Source organism: Python bivittatus, unplaced genomic scaffold (assembly GCF_059951505.1).
Source record: "Python bivittatus isolate LINGU-HERP-01145 unplaced genomic scaffold, Pbiv_v1 ctg000080_np1212, whole genome shotgun sequence".
Lineage (NCBI taxonomy): Eukaryota > Metazoa > Chordata > Lepidosauria > Squamata > Pythonidae > Python > Python bivittatus.
The window spans coordinates 28,828,591-28,849,221 of NW_028277035.1; the positions used below are offsets into that span (position 1 = coordinate 28,828,591).

At 36.5% G+C, this 20,631-nt stretch overlaps 1 protein-coding gene across 1 annotated transcript in view; it reads right to left on the reverse strand.

The window, feature by feature from the left end:
• SLC22A4 (solute carrier family 22 member 4) overlaps window positions 1–20,631 on the reverse strand; it is a 59,387-nt gene continuing 38,756 nt past the window's right edge. The window contains exons 5-10 of the mRNA XM_088133733.1: window positions 14,664–14,790; window positions 11,949–12,046; window positions 10,326–10,540; window positions 6,139–6,321; window positions 5,060–5,195; window positions 1–3,469 (exon numbers count right to left, since the gene is read on the reverse strand). Coding sequence (XP_087989859.1) covers window positions 3,388–3,469; window positions 5,060–5,195; window positions 6,139–6,321; window positions 10,326–10,540; window positions 11,949–12,046; window positions 14,664–14,790 — 841 coding nt within the window. The 3' untranslated portion in view covers window positions 1–3,387. The remainder of the gene's footprint in view (window positions 3,470–5,059; window positions 5,196–6,138; window positions 6,322–10,325; window positions 10,541–11,948; window positions 12,047–14,663; window positions 14,791–20,631) is intronic.

Below are 20,631 nucleotides of genomic sequence, written 5' to 3' on the forward strand. Positions count from 1 at the left end.
TTTACAGAAATGAAAAACAAAACGACAATGTCACAATCTTCTAGAAAGTGCAGCTTTCTAAATTGGAAACTGTTTAACTAAAAATCAAGACTCTTAAACAATGAAGAAACTCTGGGAAAACTAGGTTCTCCAAAAATTACCACAAATATTGTTTACGAAATAGTGACAATTACAACAATGTAAAATTGTAGAGGAATCCATTATTTTGTTTAAAATATTTATATATAATATTGTGGAAGAATGAATTCACCACCTGAAGTGAGCAGGAAATTCTTCCCTCCTGGGATCCAGAGTTTTGGTGCTATCCGGGAAGAAGGGTTAAAACAGCCTCACCCTCTCCTTAATTGGAGAATTTGTTTTATAAAAAAGGAATTGAAAGCCAGCATGTGCATGGGTGTGTCAAGAAAGGAGTTACACGAGGAAGATTCTTGGGGAAAGAGAAGACCCCCACCTAAAGGCAAGCACCTCAGCAGTAAGGCAAGCGAAGAGAAAAAATGCTTCAGAAAGCAAGAGAAAAATGTAAATTCTTGGAGCTGCAAGACCGCTGAGACAGGGGTGGGAGAGAGCCAGACTAGAGTCTAAAAACCACTGGAAACCTGCAAACTGAACCAAGCCCACTGCGTTTAGCCACCCAGGTGCAGCGCTCTACAAACCTGCTCTAGGAACAGAGGACTGTAAGTGCTGAGGGGAGAGAAAAGCCCATTCGCAAGTCTACAAAGGAGTAAAAAGGGTTTTTTCACATTAAAATGGAATAAGATTGGCTACAAGACTTGGAGAAAAAGGGAGGATTTAGAGAACTAAGAGCTAAGAAATAGTTAAGGTAAGAAAAATTGGTAAAGTTATACATAGGAATAAGAACATAGAAATAGAACATAGGGATAGAAAATGTATAGATTAAATAAGAATAGAAATAGTTAGATAAAAATAGATAATAGAATAAGCTAGGAGTTTATTTTTGTACAATAAAATATGGTTTGGAAAAACAAAATATAGTATGTGTGTCTGTGTTCTGTATCATATTAAGAAAAACCCTAACAAATATGTTATGTATTGCCAGATTATAATGTTATTAAACAATTTTATCTCACAGATTTTTATTGAGAAAGCAATTAGCACGAGCTTCTTTTTTCTAAGAGGTGTTTCAGGATCCTACCAGTTTGTCATAGGTAGAAACCTGAAAAAACACTGTGGATCCACAGCTATAGTTTCTAACTCAGAAACTGGCAATTTTACAAATAACTTGAGATACTAGAAGAGTCATGCTATATGGAAATGTGTTATACCAGAACCATAAAAAATTATGGTTGTGGTAAAAAATTCTGTTGCTTTTGCCTTTGGCCATTCTTTTCCAAGGTAGATACGGGTCCTCTGTGTGGAAGGAATGTGAAGCTATCAACCTATAGTTTTCAGAGGAGCGGTTAGAAAAATTCCTTGCCATATTTAAAACTTTTGCTCCATCCTAAGAAAAATCTAAGACAGCCTTCCTGAAGCCTTATCCATCACAGATAATGTCCAGAATAGTAAGATGTACACATAGTCATTGCTTAATGACCACAATAGGGACCAGAAAATTTGTCATTAAGTGGGGTGATCGTTAAGCAAAAACATGTGGCTGTTAAGTGAATCACACAGTTGTTGAGCAAATCATGCAGCTCTCCACTGATTTTGTTTGCCAGAAGCCAGCTGGGAAGGTCACAAATGGCGACCAGGTGACCCCAGGACACTACAACTGTCATAAGTGCGAGCTGGTTGCCAAGCAGCTAGATTACAATCACGTGACCAACTACAGGGCTGCTGCGATGATCATAAGTGCAAGGACTGGCCGTAATTTTTTTAGCACTGTCGTAACTTTGAACGGTCGCTAAATGAATGGTCGCTAAGCAAGGACTACCTATATTGGAATATAAACTCCATCATTCTTATCAATAGTCAACATTATCTTGGGATCATTACGCTGGAGAAGGTTGATCTAAGATCATATGTAAAACAAATTTTTCTGAACTAATAGTATTATAACAAAGCATACTGTGTTCAGATTAATGGTATAAAAACACAGCATATCTCTTTTGCTACAGTTATAACTTTGAGCTTTAAGAAAAGAAGTGGATTGCATACTTTTTTTAATGAATTAAATCTGATTAGTACATTACCAGGAACAATACTCAAGCAGTAAAAGCAGGAAAGCTTGTTTCCTCCCATGATGCTGGTAACATATGAATTACAGTACTTTGCATTTTCATATAAATGTTCCTCATCAAAATAGCCATTTTGAGCCATTAAACCAAAGAATAGATGTGGGCATATGATTTTGTTGGCAAAAAACAGAGAAAGAATTTAAGTGTTAAATGGGTAACAAATTGCTACTGTATGTAAAAATCTGATTCTTGTGTGAATACCTGATCTTAATCACTATCTTATCAATATTACTTTCTCAGCAGAGAATTTGCTCACAAGCTCATATATGCAGTCATTTTTAAGTACTTGCTTTATCATGTCCTAAAAAACCTAAAATGGGTAAATATTTTTTAAAAAAATCCAGTTTCTTCTGGCAGGCCAACTTCCATCCAAGGTATTACCTGATTTATAATATTTCTCACTGAAGAAAATAATCAATTAAAGAGCTGTATTTGGGCCCAGTGAATGAATTTGGCTTATAACATATAAGTAACCAGAATGCAGAGTAGAGAAATTGTGTCTACATATTGTGGGCATTGTTCTCTCTTTGACAGTCAAAGACACAGTATAACAAGCTAATGATGGTTGGTTTTAGGACTGTGGATTTTCAGAACTATTTTCAGGTTGATGGAGGAAAATATTGTTATAGGTTACTTCTACTTTCAAAACATGTGCTTTGCTTTTAAAAATAACTTTTAAAGTTTATAATGACATTTTATTATAGTCAATGTTCTCTTTTAAAGTTATTTTTCTTTTAAAAAATGTTCAAGTGAGCCTTACAAGATAAAGCCCTATGCATAAAAGATGCTGCCATTTATTTTCTAAAGCATAACATTATAGTATCTTAATCCAGACTTTAGAGCATTTTAAAAGTGCCATTTGGAGTTCAAAGAAACACATATTATAAACTAAAATGTTATATAAAGTATAAAAATACATATACCGCAATAAAATAATCCCTACACCTCAAGAAGAGATGAAAATACTCAAGACCTCACAAAAATGCAAATCCCAAACCAAGGAATAGAAATAATTACTGATAAAAGTAACTTGTGCCAACACAGCAATTTAACAGCAATTCCACATATTTGGTACATCAGTGTTTTTGAGAACTGCAGGATCATTAGGGCAAGTCTCTCTAGTAGTGTTACTGACTTTCATGTATCTTTAAAATTACAGTTAACCATGAATTTGTCCATTCAACTGATATGATCAAAATGATCTCAGATTCTTGATGGTCAGTTCATTTTGCTCTGAATTCTCTACTTTGTAGAGGTGTTTTCTGTTTTTGAATCTAAAAACAAACAGGAAAGTATGCATATTAGAAATGACAGCAGCAAACAATTAGTTTTCTTACTTTCCAAAGGAAACTTCGTTTTAATGCTGTTTTATCAAAATACCCTTCAGTATAATGTGAACTACCAAGGAAGAAATGGCTCTAAACTAATTAAATCAGGCCCAAAGACAGGGACTAGGAAATTATTCCTACCAAACTGAATGAAAGACATACTTCTGGGTAATCATGCATAGGCTCATAGAGTCAGAATATTAGGATTTGAGAATGAGATGTGCTGCAAGAATGAACTTAAAACTCTGCTCTCATTACTGAGACCCACTCATTACTGAGAAAATGTCTATTTACTTTGAAAGTCTATAGTCCCTCACGGAATTCTTTTCTTCAGCCAATGCAGGTTTTATGAAGAAAACAAAAAAAGCATTGGACTCTGCTATGGATAAAATTTTTATTTTTACATTTACACCATGTATTATGCAATGCACAATAAGGTAAACCTACTTTCTATTTGGCATATCTGTATAGAAGAGAAAAATATAAATTTAAAATAAATCAGAAGTTCTGTTATGCAACAGAATAATTGGTCAGGAGAACTGGTCAAGAGAACTGACCTAAGATTTTAAGAGAACAAAAGCATACAATCAGTAACAGAAAAGAAGGCCTCCATTGTAATTAAGAACCATACTATCAGAACCTTTATATAATAATCTACCAGCTTTTAAATTATGTGCCATCAAGTTGGTGTTTCTTAGTAGCATGCTGAGGAGTTCATTACCTGGTGTTATATCATCAAGCACTTCATCTTGTCTATCTATGTGGTTTACTTGGAAAAATACAGGAATGGCTTACTACTGCCTTCTTCTGCACAGTAAAAAAATGATATTTTTGCCATTGTCATTAAAGTGATCCTCCATCTCCAGTATCCTCCTGTGCTACTGCTGCCCAGCAAAGGGCAGCTAGACAGTTGGAATGACCTTCATGCCTTGGGTGAATCTGGTGGGTATAGGCTCTTGGTGTACGCTGCTACCAGCATTCTTTACTCATCTGTCTTAGGATACCATTCTTTATTCTTTATTGTGAAAATATTTGTCAAATAATAGAATAATACATTAACATGTTCCAGGCCTGATGTGATATCCATATATCAAGAGAGTAAAGGTATGGAATACTTAATCCTATATTTTTCTCCATCTCAACTGTTTCTGATAAACTTTTAATATGGAACTGAAAAAATAAATAACAAGACTGAGGAGGAAATATATTAAGTTTGAGGATAATGTATTCATAATTTCTTAAAGAACCCACATAATGGAAGATAGATGAGGTAAAGAAGGTCTTTTCATTTATTTCTGAATAATTAAGAAAATCAAAACATCCAGCATTTTTCCATAAAGCTTCCAAAGTGTAGAAGCATGAGAAACAAGTAAAGAGAACCTTAAAAATTGCCTCCTTTTTGTTTTCATTCAGCTTCTAGTTTCTATTGGTATTTGTACAGAAGTACACAAAATTACTTTCTGCCTTTTAGCTTGAAGTTCACTAAACTTCATATGAAATGCAGTGAGGAATTCTATTTCAGTAAAATCAAGTTACCCTTTAATTTGCAGCATCTCATCAAATGTCTCTGGCAGAGGGTTCCCATAACTTTCGGGAAAGAAGAGGGTGAGAATCCCTACCAATACCGTTAGGCTGCCCATGAGGATGTAAGGCAGAAATCTACCATAGGCACCTAGTAAAACACAAAAAGCAGGTTTATTATAGAATGTCACCACATTAATTCATAATCACTTTAGCATATTTGATTCCTGCCCTTTCCTCCTGGACTTCAAGGCAGCACAGATGGATTTATTCATTTTATCCCTAACAGCAATCTTTCGTGATCTTTACTGTTTTTTTTTTTAATGTTATTTTGTACTATCCAACATGCACTGTTTTATACTATTTTGTCATGTGATTTTATTATGCAGTTTTTGCTCCTGTGAACCAGATGTTTTATGATATATTTTAATGGATGTTTTTACTGTACATCACCTCAGTATTAGGTAGAAGGTGTGATTTAGAGAATTCAAAGGTTTAGAATGTGATTTATTAGGTGAGACTTATGAATGATTGGCAATTAATGCCTATGTCTGAAATCCATGTTTCAGTATTGCACACTATGCAACTAAATATAGATTCCTTGGTAATCTTGTTCGTTGCTTTTGTGCCTTTAAGTCAGTGTGGAGTCCTGGAAACTGCCTGGACAAGTCCTTGCAGTTTTCTTGGCAAGATTTCAGAAGTGATTTGTCACTGTTTCTTCCTACGGCTGAGAGAGAGTGACTGGCCCAAGATCACTCAGTTGGCTTTGTGCCTAGGCAGGACTAGAACTCACATTCTCCTTGTTTCTAGCCTGATGCCTCAACCACTACACCAAACTGATTCTCTATTAAGAATTACTGGTAATAAATTATAATCCACCATTGTAAAATAACTAGGAATAAAGTGCTTCCACAAGAATAATGATGGCTTGCACTGAATATCTGGTCTTTTGAAGGAAGATGTGACTCAAGCCTAGAAAATAAACACAGGATTAATGAGATCACAGAAAAGCCTTCTGAGTATTTCTCCATCATCTGGAAGTTAAACTAGGGAGCATTTTATTTTGAGCACGTTTAAATTGTATTGTTTCTTACCCAGAAAAACAAAGTATGGTGCAATAATGCTGCCCACCCGGGATGACATGGAAGCAGCACCTACTGCCATGTTTCTTACTATGGTTGGGTAGAGTTCTGCAGTGTAGACATAAAGCATGGAGAAGGCAGATGTGATCCCAAATTTCCCCAGCATCACTAATATGAGAGACAGAATGTGGAGATCTGTGGGAAGAAGTAAAAGAAGAAATAAAACTTCTATGCTTCTTTTATTAATCAACTCTGCACAAGTCCTGCTTTTACCTCAATTATGTTTCCTTACTTCATGCGTTTTCGGCAGTGTTAGGAGTATCAAATCAATACCTAGGTATGTCATTGTTAGTTTGAACAGCTAAAGTAAAGTTATCTCTGTCTGCAACTGTACAAGTAACTTGAAGAACTAAGAGGGCACATGACTGAGAAAAACAGAGTGCTTACAGTGGGATTACCACTAAAGGAGCACCTATGCATTTTCACCTAAGTATGATGCACTTGTGCAAGCTTCATTCAGGAAACTTACAAAGCTGAGGAAGACTTTTAATGAGAAACCTCCTTGGGCATGCTCTTAAGGCCTAATCTGCATCATCCCTAGAGTTCTCAAAAACTAACACAAAAGCCTTGAGAACCATAATACTAATATAGACATCTCCAGAACAGAAGTGGGTATGAATGCAAAGATGACTATTGAAGAGTGAAAGATCACTTGAAGAATCACAAATAACTAACCCATCTTACCTCTTTATGGTTGTATATCACACAAAAATTGCTAGCAAGCTGTCAGAAGCTAGGGAGAAAACTACTGGCAAAATCACCCAATTAATGCAGGCATTTGTCATGAAGTAGCTATCCAAGCAACACCGCTTCACAAAGATGAGACCTAAGTGAAGCACAACTGTAACCATGTGAAACTGCAGGCATGATGGTCAGCTCTGAGAGCATGTAACTCACTAGTAGCCTTTCTAGCTATTTTTTGCCACATATCTACAGCACACTTAATAAGCCAGGACACCAGAATTGATGGATTCAGCAATCCATGAGCATAGATTCAAATACCAGGTCTTCAAGAGGTAAAGGGGTTTCTGTACCTCAAAACCTGAAGTAGAAACCATGCAAAATAACTATTCAGTATTATGCTGGTCTGTGACCATAATGAAGATTGATTTGATTTCATTTGTTTGTTCAGTGTTGCTTCTTCTCTAAAGGAACAATAGCTTGTTGGGTTTGAAAATGAAAATTAAAGACATGCAAAGGAAGGGTCTTTCAAATCCAAAGTATAATCAGACAGACATCAAATGAGACCATAATTTCATCTTCATCTATGTGTACATCGACCAATTGTATCTTTACCAGGGACTCCAACATACAACATACCGAAAGAACTGAGAGAAAAGCCTGGATATCTCACAGAGAAGAGTGAATATTCTATCAACTCCTCACTACAGTGCCTCCAGAAAATCAAAGATGTACACAAAGATGAAGATGAAATTATGATCTCATTTGATGTCACAGCACTCTTTACATCCATAAACCCAGAACTAGCGAAAGAATCCATATCAGCAGTACTACATAACACACCTGACCTAATCAAATACACCCAGATCGAAATACCCAGAATCATGGACCTCATCAACTCTGCCTCACTACCTATTTTCAGTTTGATGGACAAATATGCCAACAAATCCGAGGCACACCCATGGGATTGTGGAATCAAAACACAGGACACAAATGCAAAATAATCAAGGCTTCACTGCAGTGTTTATTAGGCAGTACGTACTGGAGGGGGACCCCACCAAAGGTTAGTGGGAGATACTCTCCTCTAGGCAAAATGGATGCCCTGATATTTATACAGTTCTACAAGAAAGGGGAAGAGAAAAGAATGCATACGTATACATATTCATATGATGATGCAGGCATACCTATATGTGCAATACTTCTGAAGTTACTGTCTGTCCCTGTTTTTGTCTGCTATCTATAAGGACAGAACAACTGCTATCTATAAGGAAAGCAATAGTGTCAGAGAGGAAGAAACAAATTGGTTTGAGGTGCCAACTACCAGGAAGAAAGCATCCTCTCTTACATTGCTATGGGGTTGTTTGTGATAAGGGGTTTACAATCAGCCTAGTTCACACCAACTTCAAGGATGCTGCACATTCCTTTATATTTCAATTTTGTTAAGGCGATCCCATTTATCTGAGGCCTCTAAAAACTTGCTTCTTTTACCCAAAGATTCACTCAAAGATATATTTTCCTCATAGGAACACCACTTTCAGGACTCATAGCAGAGATTGTAATGCAATGCCTAGAAACTCTAGCACTTCCACAGATACAACCTAACATATGGATCCGGTATGTAGATGACACCTTTGTTATAATAAAAAAGGAACAACTAGAGAAGATACATGAAACTATCAACAACATCTTCAAAGGAATAAAATTCACCAGAGAGGAGGAAAACCACAACACACTACCCTTCCTGGATATCCTCATCAGTAGAGGAAACAACAGCAAATTAGAAACCCAAGTCTATCGGAAGACCACCCACACTAATCAAGTACTCCATTACCAAAGTAACAACCCAACCTCCCACAAGAGGAGCTGTGTAAGAACATTATTCAAACGAGCACAAACACACTGCAGCAACCCAGAACAGCAGAAAAAGGAAACAGACCACCTATGCAACATCTTCCAACAAAATGGATATCCATGCAACTTTATCAAAAAGTGCCTGGCCACTCAACCTACTACAACACAACCAACACAAGCTATGAAAAGGATAACACTGCCATACATCAGAAACGTCTCAGAAACAACCAACAGACCATTGCAACCACACGGCATCTCTGTAGCACACAAACCAACTAAAGCCCTCCAAAACATCTTAAGCAAACCAAAAGACCTAGTAGCCCAAGAAGAAAAAAGGAGTCATCTACAACATACAGGCAACCACTATGTAGGACAGACAGGCAGAAGGCTTGCAGAGCGCATCCATGAACACCAACTAGCAGTCAGAAGACACAATGAAAACTCCTTAATCTCACAACACATGGACAGACTTAATCATAGTTTCAACTGGGAAACTGTTAGCATTTTAGACCAAGCTAAATCCAAAAATGTGAGGGAATTCCTGGAAGCTTGGTATTCAGATAAGACAGCCATCAACAGGCACATAGAGATAAACAACATCTATACACTATTTAAAAGAGACAATAAAAAGGAAAACAAAAGACCAGAACATCTCCTCACCAGCAATCATCACCCAGATAAGCCGAGATTAACACCAAGATTATCACCAGACATACAATCAGCAGTAAACAATACCCTAATCAAGGAACTGCCAGAGGGAAAAAAAACCCAAAACAAAACCCCCACCCCCACCAACACTGGCATGCCACTGTATATAAACAGAGAGCAAACCCCATTCCATTCTAGCACTGAAAATATTACCTAGCCAGGTAACAAAACGTTTGCAAGAAAACAGCCAAGCTCAGAGAGCTCCAAGGACTCCATACTGTCAACACTGAGGCCACATAAAAGTAGGCAACTGCACTGATACTGGAAATTTTATTTATTTAGAAAATGTATATGGTTGCTCATCTAACATACAAACTCTTTTGGACATTTTCTGAACAAAATTTTGCAAGGGTGCATTATCTAGATGTGTGATACACAGAAGTCACAAAGATAAACTGAGAAACATTCCTACAATGTTCTGTGAATGCAGATCTCTATTTATAAACTATTTCAATGATTTTTCCTGGAATATAATAGAAAATTGAGGATCCATATGATATAGGTGTAAACACAATTCTTGTCAGGCCCGGCCCAAGAACAACGATGAAACAGTCCAGTTAAGTACAGTTTCTTTATTTGCTTACACCTTATAGATAGAATCTTGCCAAACTAAATCTATACTACAGCAACTAGTGGATATACCCTGGGAGATTCTAGGGAGTAGCAACCCTGAATCTCTTACTCTTTTCACGCTCCCTCTGCGGACTGTATTGCCCTTTGTCTCCTTTCCCCTGCTGGAATGCAGCCCCTCCTTCTTGATAGCCTTGATCTCCCACAATTCTTTAACACTTGTTCCAACTGCTCATACAGTATTGTCAGTTACCAATACATCTACAGCACCAATAACTGACTGACTGACCACACACCCACCCACACACCCACACCCACACCCAGCCTACCTGTAGGTACTAGCTGTATGAGCAAAACAACGCCTCCTCCTAAGAAGAGGGTGCCAGATATCGTATAACGTCGAGGCAAGATCCGTAGGAGAAGCCAAGCAATCACGTAGGCTGGGACTTCAATGACTGCTGACAGGAAACAATTGAAGTAGGCATTTCCGTGCAGATTGGGTGTGCTGAGTGACAAGCCAAAATAGCCAATAGATGTAAACATCCTGAAATAGAAGAGAAATGAGAAAATATAAAGAGCCATGATCTTAATATTAATTAATCAAACCACAGCACAATTAGCCTAATGGTAGATCAGACTTACTTCCTATTTTACTATTTCAGATGGCACCTCTTTGAATGAGAATGGATTGAAATGAATTGGGAAATTACACATACACCCCTCTAGGCATCTGTGTTTTGATACTGCTTTCCTGTTTTCCAATAATTACACAAAAGTATGTTAATCAAACAGGGGAATAAATTCATAATACCCCTGGATGAAATGGAACACAGTCCTTCTAATGAGAACAGGGAAAGGCTGATTGTTTTTCTTAAAATATCTTTAATGTTGTTTTATGACAAGCCTCTGTTAGAGGCAAACCATTCAATGAAATTATCTAATTTTAAATTCTGATTGCTCATATGGGGAGACAGGAAGCTTCTCAGGATTCTCAATTATCCAATTCAGTATATGAGATGCTAAAGGATTTAACTGAACTGAGAGTTAAATATGTACTAGCTCCTTTTGTTCAGCACAGGTTATATATGATTGTGGAAAACCTTATATAATAAATGGTGTCTATGCAACACCATGTTATCTGAACCTTCTGATAGTATAGTGACAATGTTTATTGTTACCCTGTGTAAGAAGTGCTTTCATTAATAATAGCTCTTAATATTAATTTCCCACTGGCCATTTAGACAAGCAAACTTTATTTCTTGTAGTTTCCACCTTGGAGTGATACTCATGAAGTTCAGTATTTTCAATAATATGAAATTATTAAAAAGAAAATTGTACAAAGAATTGACTGGAATAAAATATTTCTGCTGCTCAAAGTTAATTTGGTTCCTTTTTTCTTGATTATTCATTGTTTGGTTAAATTGTTTTTTTATTGTTATTATTTTTCTATCAGATCTGCCGGGCTGGAAACAATAACAGTGTCATATTGTGTAGTCTGGTGGTATCTTTAAACCTGTTGATTAGTAATTAGTTTTGTCTGGTTAAAATGTTAAGATAAGGAGTAAGCACAAGTGTTTTGATGCAGTTTTGTTGTTGGAGTGCTTCTGCTTGTACAAACTCCATTGCTCACAGTTCCACCAAAAAAATCCCATCATAATCACACACATCAGCAAGCAATCTAATAAAAGGTCCTCCAGGCACAGAATATTATTTAGAAAAACATACGTAATTTATGATCTACTTATCACATTTTAAGGGCAAGTCACATGTTAAGGGTAATTCAATTGTATGCCAAGTAGCGCGGCTATCTAAATTGATCAATTAAAAAAATGAAATTTAATCTCATTTGATAAATAGGATTGGAATGTCCCAAACAGCATAACTTTCCCCAAACAAACAAAAAACAGATTATTGGGCCTCTGAATTTAATCAGCCTGCTGTCAGAGCCTTACCATAAAAGAAGAGACATAATAGTCATAATTGCAATGTTTCGTGATCTGAACAAATCCAAAAGCACACCCTGATGTTGCTTGGCTTTCAAATCTTCTACCTTAGGAGGGAGAGAAAGAAAAAAGGGAACATTCCAAAACCAAGCAAGTAAATGTCCTGGATAGCAAATATTTAAGGCAAGGAAAAGAAAAACCAAGACACTGATTTAAACAAGATGGAGATTTGTTGGTTGTTTTCACTTTGACAATTTTATGTATTTTCACTCTTATTCTACACAGACTTCAACCTGTTTCAGAGGCCAGAATTGAATTATTTTTCAAAGTTCTCTTTCTCTTGTGAAAAACTTAGTCCATGTTTGAGAATTAACCTAAATTAGTAGTTAACAGGGATTGTTGGGAAAAGAGACCTGATGAATGATGTTTATTACTGAACACAGAACATATGATATGGGCTCAAACAGTAAGAAAGGGCGCCACAAGAAATAAAATCAGGCAGATATGAAATAAAAGACTCAGCCAACAGGTTGATGCAGTTCCCAGTTCCATGGATGATTTCCTTAGGAAGTAGTTTTCTATCTCAGACATATGTTTGTAAACCGCCCAGGGAAAACTTTTATTCTGAAGGTAAATTCATACACAATTAAAAAACCAAAAACAAATAACTAATATATTAACTCCTCTTCTCCATCAAAAGTATTATTTCTGCAATTGCAAGTCATCAGCTCCTTAGAGAGAGAGGTAGCATGTATGAAAGCAGAGCAATCAACAAGCAGAGACAACTTGACGCTCAGCTACTATAGTACGGTGATACAGCTATTTGATTTCATCTTTAGAGTAGAATTAGACATTCTCCTTGGATTTTCCATTCTAGAAATTGGTTGGGGAGTGCCAGGGAAAAGTGGGTTCCTAAAGTGATAATTTAAAAAATGACCCTTTGTTTTTTTGCATGCACCTGGTAAAATTAAGTCAAAGAGGACTTCTGAGTACAAGGTCAAGAGTTTTTTGTCACTATACAAACTGAATCTGTGGCCTTCCACAGAAGTTCACTTTTGTTTTCCTCTCTAATCTTTATATTAACAGTCAGACTGGTTTGGTTTGGGTTGGGTTGGGAGAAGAAGGGCATGTCATTGTTAAAGTTAAATGGAGTTAAAAAAAAACCTTGTAGACATGAAGAGACATACCACAGCTGACCGATGTATTACCCATCCTTACTTTGTTTGCACCATTTTTTGCCTTGTTGCCTACTACAACCAAGTATTTATAATTGGGAGAGAAAACCACAACTTCACACGTCACATCTGGTAAATAATTATATTGGAGGTAACTGCTCAACCTTTGCTCATTTGACTCCAAAACACATTACTCTTCCCAAGTTTTTTTTTTTGTTAGTTTTTAAAACCAAGAGACATGTAGCCAGAGCCTTTTTTAATGCCAGGAGGAAGTAAACTAGCAGAATATATAGCAGCCTTTATTCTCAAGACCAGAATGAAAAATGAGCTACAGTAGGTGGACTGCACATTTTCTCTACTTTTTCTATTGTTAAATGTTTGGGAAGGAGGGAAAATGCAACATGCCCAATCCCCATATCGCAAAGAAGTACTACGCAACTATGTCTGTGGCCAGATCAAAGTCAGATGCAAGCCATTATTTGTCTGCAGCTCACAAGGGGAGGGATGTGATTTCTTCTTGGTAAACAAGGAGACTGTATAAAGTTATTCTGAAGCTTGTTAAGCTTAGAGAAAAATGGGCAGCATGCTTGTCCAAACCAGAAACACTATCTACAGCAATCTAGGATGGAATTATAAACCCTACAGATGTGATCACAGTACACATCATCAGAGCATTCAGGCAAGACTGGAACCACAGCTGACAAGCATAATAACAGCAGAAATCAAACAAGCTCCAAGCCACCTCTTAAGTATATTAAAATGCCTGCTGTGGGGGATAAAAGTGGAGCCTAGGCAGAGAGATTGGAGAATGACATTGTATTTAGAATCTTTAGGAAGGTGTGTTGATCTTGGCTGTAGTTACTGAGCTAGCTAGATCTAATACGTTCTTTAATTTAAAAAGTTCAGGCAGACATTCATGGCATATTGTCTACTCTTGTTCTCTTCAAGGAAACACAGTGGTGTTTTTATTGCACATTTAATTGGGTGTATAGTGCAAATTGTTAATGCTTTTTAAGACCTTGCAATATATGAATCCGAAGGGAACCAAGCTTTAAAGTATACCACTCTCTTGAAAACATAATGGCTCTTACTGATAATAAGTAATAATTAACTCAGGTGTAAGTATAAGTTGTGGTGCATGCAAATTATCACCTGCTTTATCTTGGCTGGTAGTAGAGTTACATTTTTTTAACATGACCAGTGGTATAAGTGAGACCTATCTGTAATAGCAGGTTACAGTGAGTACAACAAAAATGTAAATATATAGTTTTGTGTGTGTGTGTGTGTGTGTGCGCGCGCGCCTTCAAGTCATTGCTGACTCCTGGCGACTTCCTGGACAAGTCCCTGCAGTTTTCTTGGCAAGATTTCAAAAGTGGTTTGCCCTTGCCCACTTCCTAGGGCTGAGGGAGATTGACTGGCCCAAGGTCACCCAGCTGGCTTCATGACTAAGGTGGGACTAGAACTCATGGTCTCCCAGTTTGTAGCCTGGTGCCTTAACCACTCCACCAAACTGGCTCTTAAATATACAATTGCAACCCCTATTACTTACCTCCACTGGATCTAAAAGTACTGCTGGGGCTGGGATCTTGTTTATTTCTGCAGCCTTCCGAATAATAGCTTCAGCTTCTCCAATTCTTCCTTGAGAGATCAGCCACCGAGGAGACTCAGGAATAAACCTGTAACAAGTCCAGATTATCTTGTTGCTTTTTTCCATAAGTTGGTACCAGCACAGTGGCTGAAATGGTTTTCACCTAGTTGTGATTGGGGAAGCCAAATGTCTGGTCCATTTGCATACAGGGGGCATGTAAAGGCATGTATCAGGGACAGCAACTAACTCACTGCACTGTGTTGCTCATTAATGATCTGGGAACTAAACTCAGAGAAAAATATTCTTTAAAAAAGAAGAGTATGCAGATGCCAGATTTTCCTCCTTTCAAGGCAACTTTTTTTGTTTAAGAAGACCTCATTTTTGATATGAACAGATAAACTTTTGAGAAAATACTGGCTAGGTTCTAACAGGACAATGTATGTTTATTCATGTATATAATCCACTGAACTGGGATAGGTGGACTATGAATGAGTTTATAGTAAAATAAATAGATTAGAAATTTTAAAAATGTAAAATATTGCTTGCTTACTTTGTTGTGCTAAACAATGTGATCTTCATAATAATATGGAACATACTGTACCAAGGCTTTAATTACATTCCAAAGGTAGTATCAAATAATCTCAAATAAAACTGTAGCCTTCTAAAGCATATTTGCTTAGAAGTGAGTATCATACAGATAGCGTTTCTCTGATATGATGCTAGCCCAGACTGAAAGTCCACAGGGACCCATATAAATGTTATATAGGAGCAAACATATGTCAATAAAATGTTCTTCCTTCCATCCTAATTTCTTTCCTTGATTAATAATTTCACAAATGCTTCAGATATATTGTATGCCTATCCTGCTTTTTATAATTTGGAGAAAATGACAATATATGGTATGGAAACCTGTAATACTAATTCTCTGCAGGAATTATTTAAGACTTCATGAAAGATTCAGTATACTAAAATGACAGATGACATCTCACTGATTTTAATAAAAGCTGTTGTGTAAATCTACCCGAAAGAGATCACAAGTTTAATTTATAATATGCAAAATGATACATTAGAGGAGCCATGTTATGATTTCACCAGAAGAATCCAATTAGCAAGATCTTGTGTTTAGGGTCAATCAATCTGTATGTCCCCTTGATGACAGTTTCTATGTTTCTTCATAAAGTATCATTGTATTTTTTTAGAAAGGGAAACTATTAAAATGTCCAGAGAAATACATCATGAATATGATAATCCAGTATCTCTAAAGACTTGAATGCCTACTGAATGATAAATATTACTTTTTCAACAAGTGAGAAATATTAATATAATTTGCTTATAATAGATATCATAATATAGAATATCTAATACAAAGCAACAGAATTTCATAGGGACTTCTGATTTTACTGAAAATTTTAATAAGAAAAACATTTATTTTTAGTTTGTGTGGTACAGTATTGGTCACAGAATATTTTTTTATCCAAGGATAAAACCCAAATCCTGTACTAGAACTACTTAGTTTACATGACTAGTCGTAAGTAACATTGTAGAGGCATAGAAAGATAATTACTTTATGCCAATAAAAGAATCTACTTTGAATCTTCTTTGTAATGCAACCATAGCCATCAATACAGCTGTTAGCTCTTTTCATCTTCTGCCATGTAGTAAAGGCTATGCAACACAACTTATCTGAACAAGGCAGGACTTTACCCTTATGTACTGTTTTGTAGGTCATTAATTGGCAAAACCATCACCCTATGAATGTCAGCTGGTATCACAGATATCTGGCTGCTTAACAGATGCATAACCAATATCTTCATGAAGCAGCAATGCCCTTCCTTGTCATGCAGGTTTGCAAAGAGACTCACAATCCCTCCTTCAGCTAGCAATATAAACTTTGAGGGATTTTCAAAACAAAGTAACTCCAAAAGGGACAGAGGAGGAAGGTATGTGCAGGACTAGAAACAGGAGTGAGCTAGAAGATTGCAACCTCTGAATGAAGTGGACTTTCCAAGGAAAAGGAATGTCCCAGGTAAACTGAAACAAAAAGAACAGCTATTTCAAGAGACCCCTGCTTTTGTAGCAGTATGCCAATGTCTAGCTAGAAACTGTACTATGACTCTTTGATTTGTTCAATGGGTTCCTAAGTATCTCTATTTTCCTGGACAACTATCGGAAGTTGGATGTTCAATGTCAGCTTTCATTCATTTATATTTCACACTGGGCATAAATGTAATATTTTGCCTCTAAAATCCTTTTGTCATCAATTCTAATAACAACAATGATAATAATACTTTGTTGCCAACCAGCGGCATCGTGTGTTCTGGCTGAAGCATTGCATCTTATTTTAAACTCTTCTCTTTTCTCTCATTTGGAAGCAGTTGCCCTATTGAGGCAACTCTGAATTGTTCACAGTTTTAATATCTAAAGTTGTTACACTTTTTCTTTTTTAAAAAAAAAGTCTGACTTGACTTTGCTGACACTGATCCTTTTTTGGGTGGTGCTATGGATGAAACCTCAAGTCACATGCTTCTATGCCACACACCCACGGCTTGCAGAATAGATTTCTTTTAACCCTTTTAATTGCCAATAAGGCCACACAGAGTGTGGGAGCCCTATCTGGCTCACAGCTTGGGGTTAGGGAGATGACACCAAGTAAGGCGTTCTCACAAAGCTACGTGGCAGCAGGGGAAGCTACTAAGGCACTACCCCAAAAGACAGGAAGGCAGAGCTAGGATGTGGCTGGTGAAGCAAGTTTGAGACTTCCAGCCTTCCATCTTACCAGTTCAGCTTTGCCCCCACAACATACCATAAACGCACTGTTGCAAAGTACTGAGTCTTTTACCATAATTTAAACCAAAGTCAAACTATGTAAGTGGGATGCCAGCACATTATAATGTTTACAGACACTGCAAATGCATCATCTGAGGCTTTCTAAAAGAGAAAACATCCATACATGACTGCACGTGGAAAATTTAACTCTCCACTAACACACTTTGATCTGATTTCAAGCCACAGATTTCGTTCAGTATTTTTCAAACTGCCATATTTCCTGCAAGGATTTAAAGCCCCAGAGTGTTTCTTTGTTAATTATTTAATTTATATGCCAATGTTTACATCCAAAGGCCGCCCGCCTCCAGGAACTTAATAAAACAAGTACATTAGTATTAAGACCACCTACTGAAATAAGCAGTACAAAATACAGCATCCCATGCATGAGGATCCAGAAGTGTTCCACTAAGTTCAATGTGGCTCGCATGTGCACAGAAATGCAGAATAAGAATACTGTACTGAGGTTTTTGCTTCACGGATGATAAGAATTTGGCTTGTGGTGCTTTTTAAATACATTTATATACAATATATTTATTTAGCTACCAAATATATATAGCTATTTAAAATAGTATTTTTCCAACAGGCTAGAATTAAAGAAATTTAAAAACTTCATTTCATGAACTTGATCTTTTCTTGTTCAATAACGGTAGTCAGAAACAAAAACTTGTGGTATGGCCCTGTTCTTCTAACCTACTTTTAAGTATGTGAATCTGCCCACACACATAAAAAAAGACAAGTCCCATGGTCTCATCTAATCCTTTCTTATTTGGTTTTTCAAGGAATACAACCATGGACTCAAAAGAAGGGAGACTAGAAACACAAATTTCCTATTTCATCTAGCAATTTTAATATTCATGAACCACGGAGTTGTCTGTAGGAATACTTTATCAGCAAGTCCTTTGTATGCAGGTTCTTACCCACAGGAATGAACAAGCATCACAACATATTAATAAGGGATTTCACTAATAATTAAAATATAATTTCCTTGGTTCTATAAAGCACATTTTGGCATCTTATTAGGAAAAAGGAGCATATTTAATCAAAGTGGCTTTTACTGGCTAGGATCTTTATAGAGCAAGTAACATCTGATATCAAAGTACGTTAGGGCTACCAGACAATTGTTAGGCTGGAACAATCCAAGGAATTGCTAAATAGAAGCAAAGAATGGGGGCCGGGACACAGAAGGGAAGGCTCTGTATTGTTTTGCTGTGAACTGTGTGGAATTTTAGATCTGGTAGCCCTAGATAAGTGAAATAGATCCTCATCTTCTAGGCCTCCCCTTCATCCCACTATTAAAAGTCAGGCTTTTTGGTAATTTATTTCCATACTGCAACTGCATAAGCCAACCAGAAATGAGTTACAGGAGGTATTAATTCTTAAGAGGGAAATTCAATTAAAAGCCAGAAATACAGTGATCAAGAACAAAAAGGAGAGGGGAGGGAAGGGGAAGGGAATTTGGGGCATATGCAGGGAGATGTTAACAAATAGAGTGCACAAATTAAAGACTGAATGGGCCAAAAACGGAACAGGAGGGGAGAGGCCAAGCAAAACATAAAAGGAAACAATTTTAAAAGATGTGGGAGGGAAAACACCTCACTCTCTATACATATTAATGTGTCTATTTGCATTATTCAAAGCATAATATGATTTGGCAACAACTACCTTTTGAACTAGTAATCAAAAAGTAGCTCCTGCCATTATCAGCAAGCAGGCATTTTGTAATTGAATTCTCTTATTCTGATCTGGGGAAATACTTCCCATCTGTCTCAGATAAAAATATGGTTTCAACTGGATTCACCATGTTCCATTCTGCAAGCAAAACTGGAAAGGAAAGCTGACTTTTCTATTTTTGTGGCTTCCTAAAGATACCACTGATAATCTTCACAAAAATGTGATTCCCCAGCTTGTAGTTCCTGGATCATATGGCTAACTATGAAGTTAGTTAAGCAAATAAGGGCATATGAGGTATAGGAAGAAATAAAAAAAAGGAAAAGAAGGCTCTACAGAACAATTGCTATGTGAAACAATGCATGTGGAATTACACAACTTTTTGATTAAAGTAATTTGCAATATTATCTCTACAGAACAAAGCCTAAAACACAGAAACACTTAAAGGTTATACATTTCTAATCTCTTTAATGATCAAGTCCAGTCTAACATTTGAATGAAATGACTGACAGACTGGAAAACAAGAACTGGGATCAGACATGTTTGTTTTAATATCAAGTAAATTGTGGGAGGTTGTGTATTCATAAAGTGGAATTCATAGTTTTTCTTTTGGGCTAAAACTGCATAATGCTTACTCAGAAACAAGAGGTATCACATTCTTGAGTTCCTTGAGATCTTTGTAAAACGTATAACTTTCCAATAGTTCTAATCTCTAAAACTGATATATAAATATTAGTGAACTATATCTTTGCAAACAATCTTTTACATTGGAAATAAATTCTTTAAATTGATATATTAAATACCAAATGTTAATATGACATCAGAATCTATTATTCAATCATTATTTCAGGCCAACAAATGGAATCAGAACTGTTGAGGCCTGGATGTTGAAGGAGATGAGGGAGCAGTGCCAATTCTCTGAGGCACGAGTGCCGTATGAAACTCAGAGAAAGTCTGGTGCCACCTTTTAACCCTAACAAATTTTATTATAAGGCATAAGCTTTTGTGAGCTGCATCTCACTTTATCAGATGCTTAGGCTTTATAATAAAATTGGTTAGTTTTAACAGGTACAATCATACTCTTTCTGAATTTTGGCTATCATAGGGTAACATAGTTCTCCTTCAGAACCTTTACAAATATGAAAAAAAAGGTATATAACTTCATATCTTCAATATTTCTTGGTACTAGCAATTGGAGGTGGGTTCTCTCGATACAGTAATTCATTTTAGTAGTTTTATGAAGCTACATCTATTTGGAACAATTCTAAAAGATGCAAACGTGACTGTGAATCTCCAACACATATGCAGTAACCAAGAAGAAAAAAATACAGAGAGATTTAGCCATACAAGTACCGCTTTTCTGCAGTTGCTCTTAAAAATGACTATGGACTGTATTATAGCTTTTGTAAAAAGTGGGATTAAAGATGATTAAGAA